Raw genomic sequence first — 12,761 nt, 5'->3', positions numbered from 1 at the left:
ATATTTCACACTCTTGTGCTACCCCTTCTTCGTCCTCAATTGCTCTTCAACTTCCTTCCTTTCAAACACATTTCCCTTCGATCGTACTCGCTTGATTGCCGGTTTATGGCATTCTTTTCTTTCCACTTTGAACTTGAGACTGAGTGTTTGGAAAATTAGACAAATACCTGAAAACTGGCAGGAAACTGGATTACGAGAGGTTCTGAAAAGGCTACTAAGTCCAGGGAGGAAAGCATCGATTCATAAGCTATATGTAAGCAATGAATTCAACCCAAATCCGTTTGTGTGACTAGCTTTATCTTGGTGGTTGCGAAAAGATATTCGGCCAACAACTTTTTGAGTCTTACTAAGCAAGCGGAACCTTTAAAACATAGAGCCTATAAAAACATACAAAACACACTACAAAAGAATCTCGTTGTCAATGCGAAAGAAACTTGATACTTCATGGTATGTACCAACTCTTCAAACAATGGGATAAGCTACTCTACCGAAACACGGAAATCTTCGTCTTTTATATACCTGTTCGTCTGAAAAAGAAAATATTTCTCCGCAGAGGTTTGCATGTCGTTCATAAATGATTCATGCTAAAACGTTTGAAATGCAGACATCTACATCTTGGCATAATCAGAAATGTTTGGACTTCTAGATTTTTTCCAGAAGTTCGTGGACTAAGTAAAGAATTGTGTTCTGAGGTGAAAGGCGCTCCACAAGAAGGGCCCAAGCTACAGAAGAAACTCAAATTCATTGGACATGCCAATTCCAACCCTCCAGAGGGTGATTCGTCGCTTCAGCAAGTGCCAAAATAACGAAAATGCTCCTTGGCCTGGTCATTGGATTGCCAGGGCCTTGATTTGTAAGGCGGAGCAAAACCCTAGAATTGCTTTTGGAGAAGGTCCGAAAGAGCTGGTTATGGTTGGGGTCACCCTTTCCAAGAACATCATATGAAAAACGATGAGAGGACTTGAGCTCCATGCACGAAGGACAAGAAGGACTTTGACAAGGTCCACTTAACATATTTGGGCTGCGAGAACAAAGATATCCTGGACCAGTATTTCAGTCTCTGCGAATCTATCCTGTGCTTCAATGAGAGAAATACGAGCTTCTTTGTAATCCTATTCAGACAGTTCATCGTTGTTCTCTAGCAACTATTCGCCTAAAAATTAAGAAGCATGATCGAGTTTAATCATTTTTGGAGGTCTTTATGTACCAAAGGTGTGGACCATCCTGTCATGAAAATAACAATTACCTTAGGATAACAGAGCAGAACCTTGGATGCTCTATCCAGAAAGCTGGGATGACAGAGTTTTTGGTTCTAACACGACAATGGCATAAAGCATACCAGCAACGTTCTCAAGTAACGGTTGAAGGACAACGGTATTCAAGTTTTCCATATTTCCAGAAGTGAATCCCATTGAAAAATCTGTGAGGTGAGAATTGAAGTTGGGAATCACGAAGACGCGGCACCCAAATCTAGCCCAAGTGGAGTACATTGAAATGGACGAGTGGCATAAAATACCTTCAACTGTTAAGATGCACTTTGTGTTCAATATTACCCAAAGTTATTCAGCATTTAAGAAGAGGGATTCTTTGTCTAGCAAATAAATACATCAACGAATAATACCTTCTCTGAATGTTATGGGAAATGATACTTACAACTTGCCACCATGTTTGGAATAAGCCATTTTGTTTGACATAAAAAAATATTTTTTTATATCTTTCATTGTTATTAATGATTTTTTTTTTGATAGATTGCACATTATTGGTCCCTGCGTTGCAGCGACGTTCAGTTTGGATAATTTTCCAACGTAAGAATCTCAATTAATATCACTCAACCTCGGCTTATTTTCAGCCTATCATATGGGAAGAGTATTTGTTTTGGGTTTGAAAATTTGAGTGCCAAATTGTCAGATTTCAATAGCTGATTAAAGATGCATGCTTTTTGTCCACAATTTAAGGACATTCTACCTAGATTTTGGATTAGTGGACAAATTTAACTTCAACTACAGGGTATGAAGAAATTGATGTCCCTTTAGAAATTCAACATTCTACTTGATAAAACTTGGAGTGATTATATCAAAACTGATTCGACTTTTTTGAATGAGTTCTGAAAGCTTGTTCAAGCATGAAACCAAGACCCACTTTCTAGTTTTTTCTTTGACCTTAAGCTATCTGACTCTCAAAGTCTACCAAGTTTGCAAATTCAGCCAACGTCAAGGAAGGTCTAAAATTACCATCAGAAAACCTGAAGCCAAGAACGGATATCTAGAATACCTTCGGTCCTTGAGCCTAACTACCAACATGCTTGTGGGCGGAATGCCATAATCACATGTTGCCATGTACATTTCAATTGCAACACAATCAACCAATCAAAAATCAAGACTGGAGAGACTAAAGCACAGGAGTGGTCAAATTTGGTTTTCAGTAAATGGCTTCAAGGCGAAAAGAAATCATGATAATCGGGCGCCATTGGCGCTTTTCTGATGGTGCTATTGTCCCACCATCTAAGAGTCCAGCTCTGAGTTACAGAAAGTGGCGGGCCAAATCCAAAGAGGCAAGTAAGGCTGGGGGATCAAAGAGGAAGGAAGCCAAAGAAAAATGCAGGACCTCTAGTTCCCTTTTTTTCTCGAGGCTATCTCGCCCTGAGGACCCTCATGTCTGAATCAGTACTTAAATCCAAGAAAAAATCCTTCGATTTGCCAAGTGGATCATTGGCAAAATTTAACGCATAAATAAGTGAAAGCATATTTAACCATTCCTTAATCACAATGAATTGAATGCCAAACTTGTTCGAAATGTTGCCAAATTTGCAGTTTTAAACATCACAACTTTCAACAAACCGACCATTTGAACGGTAGATGGTGATAGCTTCGGAAATTGATGGCGCCAACTTGAAAACGTCTATTTGATCGTAAATTTGATATAGTCGACATCTGATTCTTGGAGTGAGACATGGGACATTCAGATTGTGTTAATTTTGCCTTTTCTGTTTTTGGTGTATTGGTTCTTTTTCAGAGACTTTTGGTAAGGGTGATTTTTTCAACTTTCCAAATTTTGGTTGGCTAACCTCAACCGCTCTTGATCTTTAGGCTCTTGTCCATTTTGTTCTGGCCCCACTTTAGCTTGAATTACCATCCTTCAACTCCAAGGTGTCATGGCAACATATCACTGTGTGGTCCCATCAATCAGGATACTGATACGCAAGTTCGGTATGAATTCTTAGTTTGAGAGGAACAGGTTTCCAAACTTCATTAAGCAAACTAAAGCCCTATTGCCCGGACTCAGTGCTGCCAGGTGGCGACAGGCTAAAAACGCCAATTGAAGACATTCACCGCCAAATATATTTTTACAAACCCCAGAAAAACGGCAGATACTCTCTCTCTTAGTATTCTAGGGCACATCAATGAACATTCATATGTTTTCTTCATGAATTGAATTTACTGGCCTTCCATTAACAATTTGTATCAAATACAGAACTTTCTTTCACCACGGACTATTATAACCAGAGATTGTGGAGCGTAAATTAGCAGAGTTGCAGATATTTTACCCTGCTCTGTGGATTTCACAATGCAACTACTTTGAAACATTGCATCTCATAAAGCAAAACTATAGTTCATAGTTTTTAGTGAATGTAGATTGTATTATCCTGGTGCTGAGCATGTTGCTCATGCTCATATGAATCAATTCTAGTCATGTATTTAAAGCAATGCTAATCAGAGTGACAGTAAGTGACGTGGTATCTGCCGAAAATTATAGTCCACCTTCAAACATCTCAGAATCTATGACAGAAAAGGTTTTCCAACTTTGAAAGCTTTCATAGTGGCCCTGCATGTTTGTCTACGGTTTAATGTTTCAAAAGAGGGGGAACAGGATGGGGACATTTTGTTAATGCTGAAACAAGTGAAAAATTCTGTTTATTTGGCCATACCTTGATTTCAGTGAAAAATATGTTTTGCCGTTTTGTCCAAAATTGTGCCACATCTGATACATTTATTAGGAAAACAGTTGTGAGCACAATGATTGCCTCTGAAGTTGAAAACACCAACTTGAAAACCTAGAAATCCTTTATTGAAAAAGTGTACTCTATCTGCACTAAACACATAGCCATGTTATTTCTAGAGAAATAATTGATGATAATACAAGTGATGCATGATTCACAATTCAAACGCGTCAATTTGTGCCCAAAAGTGTGCAATACATTAATCAATTGCTCTGAAGTATGAAACTGAAAGTGCAATGAGATATAATTGCCGACGCACAACTTCCATTCTTGCAAAGCATCCTCAAAGCTGGGGAAAAATATGGGTCAAAAAACGTTTAAAGTCCGTCAAAACGCCAGCAACCCTCCTAAATCAGCCTTTCCGTCAATATTGAAAATTTCCCCGCCGCACAAAGTCACAAAGTTCAAAAACGCGAGAAAACGGCCATATTCATTTTCCCCGCCAGACAGAATCTAAAAACGCCAGAAGCAGAAAAAACTGGCGGGCTAAACCGCCATCTGGCAGCACTGCCCGGACTCCGGACTTTAAACGGCCATATTCATTTTCCCCGCCAGACAGAATCTAAAAACGCCAGAAGCAGAAAAAACTGGCGGGCTAAACCGCCATCTGGCAGCACTGCCCGGACTCCGGACTTGAGTTCGAGTGCACTCGAGTCTTTGACACAATTTTGAGAAATTGGCCGGACTCGAATCTTTTAGAAGGGACTCGAGTCTGGGCTCGTCATATTTTTTTTTTTTTCATTTTTCCAAGAGTTTCGCAAGACGAGTCTTTTTGCGAAACTGACTCTACTAGAAGACTCTAGTCCGGCAAAAAGTCAAAAAATCAGAGGACTCATCTGAGTCCGACTTTTGCCGGACTCGGCCCAGCCCTATAAAACATTATATTTATTCAAACGAAACATCAAATGTCGAAAGGGGACATCAATTCCTTGACACTCTATTTTTGGACAATTAAAAGGGTGCGTCTATCCGTCATTTTTTTATACATTAAATGTATTACTTGCTGGTTGAACATCATAGATGTCATTAAATCCCTTCTCTAGAGCTTTGATAAAAAAGAGGGTTTTAGACATTTCATAGTGAAATCAATGAAAAACCTCAAAATTGGATCCTTTAAGTAGCAGCAGACGGATAATTCAACGCAATTTTTGTAATGACTCTGGCCTACTTTTCAAAACAGTGCAGGCAAAAAAAAACCAAAATATAACTCATATATTCCTACGGTTTCGAAAAAACATTTGCAAAAATAAGGAAACTTGCGATTAACAAAAATGAGTCCAAAAGCAACTTTTTCAGGCTTTGAAGTATTTTGTGTGCATGTAATGAGTGAAAATGTAGTGGGTTATAAAAATGCAATGTTACATGAATAGTTTCTTTCAAGGATTAATGACTTGGAACTGTAATCTAATCCCTTGACAAAGAGCTATTAAGACCCAAAAGTAGTTTAAGTGATCTACTTAAAAGCGGTCATGAAAAAAAAAGCTTCTCATGCTTCAAAATGAATATTGAAAAATATTACGAGGGCCCTCTTTCTAGAGAACAGAAAGGATCCCTCGTAATATAATAAATCGCCAAAAGTAACTAATTTTTCTTTGCAAATATTCGCCTCTATCTAAATCAACTAATTTGAATTAGATATCACATGTCTTGACGATGTCATTCTTACACTTGAAATGGTGGAATGACTCATTTGTTGTAATTATTGCGAAAATCTTCCCAGGAAACTTGGCCAATGCGAGCTAGGTTTGGGTAGACTTCAGCACAAAAATTCGCACGAGATTCACAGGTTGTCTTTGTTTACTTCTACACTTGTGCGGAGAATTCAATTGATTTTGGAGGTCATAACGTTTGGTGTGAATGAAAACGGTCAACTTACGAAATTTGTAGTGGGAAAAACGCTCTAAGCTTACGCACGACCCTTTCGAAGACACTTTCTTGGAATTTTCTTGAGATAATGATAGTGCACAACGAAACCGGCCAAAAACGAGGAAAGAATTTATCAAATCTAGGACAAAACCATCACCTAAACTTTTCGTAGCAAATAAACGCTAGAACGGTTACAACCACCTCTAGCTTATTAATTTAACTTTTACAAAATATTGTTTTCTCTCCGATTCTTCCAATTAAGGATTAATGCCATACGAAACTCAGTTCTCACTTTTCCATAGCTTTGTAACTTGATAAAAAAGAACATTCTCAACGTCTTAACCATTCTTTTAACTGATCCCTCGAGCTCACGCTTCAATGCATTTTCCCTCTCATAAGCGTGACCGATATTGTTTTACTTTCCTTACGCTCCATTTGTTCTGCTAATTGATGTTTACTTACATTGTGACCGCAAAGTTCATACTCCTCGAGATTTTGATGCAGTCTGGAACAAGTTTTGTTTACTCAAACTATGTAACTATCGATCAGTTAGAGTTGGTGTATCTAACTAGCTTTTAAATCTAAGGTAACACATTTTGGCCAGAAAGTGGTCCAAGTCCGATTGAAAAGATGCTACAACAGGATCAACGTCAACATATTTGAGGGAAGCAAATTGAACACTGAATGATCCTCAAAAAGAAGAACGGAAGACTTCATTGCTAAATTTAGCTGGATTCTTCCGGCCTTGAAGGTGCGAGCCTTTGCGGTCACTGCAATTGACCCTAAACCCTGAGTTGGGACAAAGCTCAGGCATGCTTTTGAAAACTTTTAGTATCAGATACTTTTTGTACCTTTGCTGAACACTGTACAGTTCCAACTTTTTGAATCTCTCCCAATACGAGAGCTCTCTCATTCCTGTGACGTTCCGAGTGAAACATCTTTGGAATTGTTCGAGCTTTGTCAAACCTGCTGAACTAATTGAAGCTCAAATGGGGTAAGCATATGCAAAATGTGTCTGGACAATAAAATTGTAAAGATTGAAAATTGTGATACTATCTCTTGATAATGTATATCACGAGCTTCTTAAAACAGAGATCATTAATAGACTTCCCGCCAAATTGGCATGCTTTTCCTCAGGGCAACTCTGAGCCGCTTTTTGAACTATAGCACACCAAAACAAAGAAATCGAAGTTAGTTTTATATTCTTATCTACTGGTGCGATGGTTTGTTGAAAGCGTTGTAGCTGACCAAGAGCAGGCAGAAAATTCCAACTCAATGCATTGATTGCCAAAAAAAACTTGACCGCATCTCCTGAGTACCCTAAGCTTGATTTTGTGCCCATATTTGACCACATTCAACTGTTCCACTAAATCTTGTGATCCCATGAAGTGCTAATTTTGAATGGAGTAAATGGTTCAGGAGATACAAAACTTTTCCTTACGTTTACAGTCCACATCTCCAAAAGCCCAAGGATATAACCATCCACATTTTTGAAAAGCTCTACTCATCTTCAACTGAATATTCTCATCAAACTCTCCATTTATTTGGAGGACTTACCCTTGAGTAATTTTGACACAGGCAACCTGATGCAGTAAATTGGTTTTAAAAACTTTGCATACTGCCAATGATGTATCGTTGTCATTTAGATTTAGTGACTATCAAGTCAATCTTATTTTGCCTTGCCTCCATTGAAACTGGGTTTTCACGGATGGCTTGGCATCTTTGGCGGTGTGAAGTGGTTCAATATCAATTTCTGATTAAGATAACATGGTTCTTTAGAATTGAGTGAAGGACAAACAAGCAGAATTACAGCAGTGTGATTCGTGGCGGGTTAAAATGTACCATTGGTTCTTGTGTATGAGATGGAAAGATATGAACAAGCACTTAAGCACCTTTTGAAAATATTTTCCTCACTCAAATATTTGCTTGAGATTGAATTTCTATTGCAAGATCATAAATGATCTAGTTTTTAGCCCAAAGAAGAGTGGGAACCCGTTCATGAGCTTGGCCACCAAAATCATGTCTAAAAAAACATATGGGCGCAATTTTAAAGTCAAATTCCAAAGTCTTGGGTCTGAGAGAGGGTAAGCGATTTTGCTTTTTGTCTCCATCCTAGAACCAACCATTCGAAAGTGGCAAACCAAATACAAAAAAAGCAAATCCCTTAAAAACTAACCTGGCTGAGCAAAATGATCTAGCACTAAGCTTTTTAATTTTTTTAGACGCAATATGATCAAGCAAATATTTGAGTGTAGAGGAAACATTCTTAGAAGGCCCCAAAAAGGCCAATATTTCTCCCCCCTTGTAGACAAACCCACATCATTCAAAAGGTCAAAGTAGAAAACAAACAGGTGATAGGTTGCATGGATTAAAAGTAAAGACAAGGTTCCTAGCCAATCTATACCATACCTTTATCAGATTTCCCATTTGATACAATTTACCAAAATTGCTTTGTATGAGTAAAACCTATTCTTATATTGGGCCAATGCGGTATAAAATTTACACCAAAAAACGGCATTTTTTTGAAGATGTGACAAAACTTGTCCAATTAGTGAGAATTCTTTAGATCTTGATGCAAGTTTGGTTGTAATGTTTGTCTTTACATAACACCCAAACTCAGCTTGACATAATACTTCATTGTTTTCCTGTCTTTTCTTTGCTTTACAAGCACTACTATGATTTTTCATGTTTGAGGGCGAGCATGATTAGGTGCAAAACAAATTTACTTGCTCGTTTAATGGGACAAGGACTTTGCGGTCACAGTTTATTGCGCTATTGAATGGTTTGAAATTGAAAGTACGAGTGGCTTTTAAAGCAGTGATTTGTTGGTGCCAGTTTCTTTACTTCAGGCTTTATTTTCTGTGACAAGGATAAAGCACAAGTGAGGTGTAACACGAACGCAATGTATATGAAACAATTCATATTAATAACAAAGTATCTCGTTGTCAAGTGTGAATGAAATTGGGGATATTATTGTTTACAACTCAGAACGAGCTGTATGGGAGACATTGGTCGGTCATACACCTTGAATGACTAGTTTCTTTGGACTAGAGCTAGGGTAACAACATCGGATGATTGGCTACTCTTCAGGAAGTAGGCTGTAGGGTAGTCAGCTGTTTGATTCACCCCAGATATTCTTCGCCCCCTGAGTTGACATTGGCAAAACTACCAAAAGAACCGAGACCCGGACCGGTTGAATCCACTTCATCAGTAATTGAAGCCGAAAATATGGGCGGTCTCTCGTTCAAGTGGGAAGGAGGAGGGATCACTACTTTGGGAATGTCTTCCTCGCTCTGGCTCTCATCCTCTTCAACGGATTCATCAATTATTGAGATCTCCTCTGCGGCCAATGCGCGTTCTAATTCCTCCTCTGAAATCACTTTGATCAGCTCCTCTCGGAATACGTCGGGCAATTGAATGGTTTGACGGTTTCGAATACTAGCTGCTGGCCTGGCTTGCTCTTGGTAAACCGGTTGAAAAGCATTGGGTCGATCGCGCTCTTGAGGACGAGGTTTGAATTTCGTGACCTGAACTTCCGGAGAGCTGGCATACGCTGCGTTATCGAGCTGAAAGTTCTGGATTGGCTGGCGAGAGGGAGATCCGTAGGTAGGTTGCGGGATGAAATTATTATTATTGTTGTTGTTATTATTATTGTTGCTGATGATGTTGTTGTTGTTGTTGTTGCTGCTGCTTCCCGAATTGGAGTTCAAGTTCACTTGCACTCCTCTTTGATTGTTTTGGGATTGTGGTAATGGAGGAGGTGGAGGTGGAAGATAGCTTGGTTTTCTAGTATAGGTTGGAATGTTATTGTTTGCTTGGGGAGCTCGCTGGCCTTGCCCATTTGAGCCACCCTTTCTCGTGCACCATTTTAATGTCAGAGGTTTCTTGATCTGTTTGGGGGCAGTCAGCGCCAAATGGCAGACCTCTTTGGGAATGTTTTTGCACACTTCTTTGGAGAGAAGATGAGGAGTGAGTTTGGTGATGAGTCGACAATGCTGAGTGGGTTGGAGATCACACAACTCTGTAGGTTTTTCAATTGTGGACACAAGGGTTTTATCGTGGCACTCTTCTGGCCCTGGGACCATCTTGCAGTTATCTGGGGCACAAATCTTTCTTGGCACCTTCTTACACCACGTGTTGGGCTTGTCTTCCACGTTGGGAGTGGTCTCTGTATATGTTGTATTGCATTCGGACTCAAACCAGGTCTTGCAAACGATTTCAGGCTTGCCAAACGCGGCATCTTGATCACAGATTTTCATGAGTGGGGTGTGGCAGCTCTTCATGGTATAGTTGTAAGGCATTTCCCTGAAGTCGATTTTGCACGACTTCCAGAATGTTTCCTCACATTTCTGCTCTTGGCTGGGCAGAAATTCGGTCACGTAAGTGTCGTGGCACTGAGTGATATTTTGATGCCAGCACTCCTTGATTTGATCCTTGACCATATGATCCACATATTTGGTCTTGGTGATGCACCAGGATCCCCCTGGGCCTGGTTCGGCGTTGCTGAAATCTACCACACCCGAGAAATCCGGATCATCCGCATCTAACTGGTTGGCTCCATCATGGTTGTGATCCCCGCCTTCTAAGAAATCATGAATATTCCGCTGCCTTCGAGCATGGGCTTTGGCCCTTGGGTTTACCAAGGTCTCTGCTTCTGTAGTAGATAGCTCGATGCTGAATAGGCAAAGGACCCCTATGATAAAAGCCTGGGTCCATCTCAGATGATTGATGTTTGCAGTCTGAAATAAAATCAGAAGAGAATGTCATCTCAATTGGTTAGTTTGAACTTGGGACGTATGTGATTCGTCATGGACGACTCACAAAGATAATGACAACCTACGGGTTGCACAACTGGATTAGTGTCTTTTAATTCACTGAACTTCTGTCACTGAATCAGACGGAGTCTAAATCGTCAGGGGGATGTTTAATGACAGCAAGTGACAATGAATTTTCATGGCTCATTTCAGGGTCTGTGAGTATTACTCCATGCTTCATTTGAACTGATTCGCTTATTTTCACATTTCAATATCAGGTGGCGTAAAGCGGAAGGTCTTATCCAAGCCGAGACCAGACTTACTAGGAAAATATTGGTCTGAAAACTATTGGAAATTTGGTTTCAAGGAAAACCTGTCGAAGAACTGATGGTTTGTATACTTTGCGAGGTGATGTTAATAGACGCTTTGAAAACAAGCATATGAGTCTTGAAACAAAAAGCGAGTCCTTGGACAGACTCGCTTTAGTTTCGCTAGGCCTTATGACAAGGGAACAATGTGCTCACCATATCGTATCTTTGGCCAAGAGATCAAGATTTCAAAATGCACTCGCAAAACCTGGACAGGTCTGTGTAATGGCCATTTGTCATGTTACAAAAGAAACTCGAAAACGGCAACAAAAACGCCGGACTCACGTCCGACCATGTACCAATTGGCATTAATCTTGTCAATTGGACCATTTGATGTCCATTCATAAGGAAATGAGGGTCAGAACTCGAGTCTACCTACAAAGCTTCTGCTCCTTTCACAATGGCAAGAGATGCGCCGACTACGGAACGGATACCCTTGATGCACCTTGTTGGTAAATTTCCTCCCGTTCATCATCGTCAATGTAGCATGACAAATAGAGCCTAACAGGCCGAAAATGACTCGTTGTTTGGTCGTGGTTGAAATGTATAACCATTAATTTGGACCAATTCACTTTACTAGGTCTTGTTACGGGAGAAAATCGTCGTTGACATCCGATCCTATCCATTGCCATCATGAGTGACTTTGGCTCACTCGCTCTACGCAAACCATGAGGAGCATAGCCTCTGCTGATCAGATAGACGTGGGCCAAAGGTTTCGCATGGATAATGAATCTTTCGGAGGGTAGACAAACAAACAAAATACATAGGGGAGCCATGGAATAGCGCTTCGAAATCCACTTTCCGACTCATTGATCAATGCTATATGCTGTTTGGCACCCCGTCAAAGGTTTGAAGGGTTGGGTTCGTTGGCATATCAAATGTTTTCAAGTATGCAACATGTTTGATATGTCCTTACCTTTCTTCGAATAATCATATTCAGCAAGAATGAATTAAAGAGTCTAGGTAGCACAATGATTTCGAACTGGTCGAAGACAGAGATGATGGCACTGGTCAAGTTGACAAACGACGACCAAGAGACAGATCCAACAATCTATTGGCAATAAATAAAGCGACTCGAACCACAAGTGATCTCAGGAAACCACGTTCACACACTGAATCTGATCCTTGTGCGGTTGGAGACTTTATAAATTTCTTTCCCAGTATTTCTGTATATGAAGCTTACGTATGGTTGAATTGGCCCGACATCTGAACACATAAATCCAACTCCCGCAAACGTATCAAGAACTCCCTCCAAACGGTCGATGACGAAGGAAAACAGGAGGCACGGGAAAATTTCCATGAAACACGGGGCTTCTGGTCGTCGGTCAGGGATTTCAGTCAGCCAGTGCAGTGCTATGTCATGAGATATTGAAACATTCGTTGCGCCGAAGTTCATATCTCAAAGGAAAACCATTGAAAAAGACAACTCGAATTTTTGGTCAATGTAATAAATGCTTCAGGACAGGACAGTGGTTGTTTATCGACCAAAAGAGAATTAATTATAAAAAAGACAAAGAAAAAAAAACAAGACACATATTTCTGCTTGAGCGAGCGATCTCCCTATTTAAGTAAGAACGGCTGTGAGGTCATTTCTTTTAAAACAGAACCTGATGGAGTGACTTGTTCTACAAAGGAACGTATTTTGGGTGAGTGGGGCCCAGGACAATAGTTGATATCGTTTTGATGACACACCAATCCCTAATATTTAGCGAAAGGTTTTTATTCCAATTGCAAAATACTACTCATAGTAGAATTGGTTCCAAAATCCCTGGAAAA

At 40.0% G+C, this 12,761-nt stretch overlaps 1 protein-coding gene across 1 annotated transcript; it reads right to left on the bottom strand.

Moving 5' to 3' along the window:
- Positions 1–8,676: 8,676 nt before the first annotated feature.
- LOC131881122 (uncharacterized) lies at positions 8,677–12,324 on the bottom strand. The gene is made up of 2 exons (XM_059227896.1): positions 11,902–12,324; positions 8,677–10,602 (listed from the first exon to the last, which is right to left on the bottom strand). The coding sequence occupies exons 1-2, from the start codon at positions 11,917–11,919 to the stop codon at positions 8,986–8,988; spliced, it is 1,635 nt and encodes a 544-aa protein (XP_059083879.1). The 5' UTR covers positions 11,920–12,324; the 3' UTR covers positions 8,677–8,985.
- Between the last annotated feature and the right edge of the window lie 437 nt (positions 12,325–12,761).

This window comes from Tigriopus californicus, chromosome 1, assembly GCF_007210705.1.
Source record: "Tigriopus californicus strain San Diego chromosome 1, Tcal_SD_v2.1, whole genome shotgun sequence".
NCBI classification, from domain to species: domain Eukaryota; kingdom Metazoa; phylum Arthropoda; class Copepoda; order Harpacticoida; family Harpacticidae; genus Tigriopus; species Tigriopus californicus.
The sequence above is the reverse complement of the archived record's forward strand: the minus strand, read 5'-3'. Positions and strand labels throughout refer to the sequence as shown.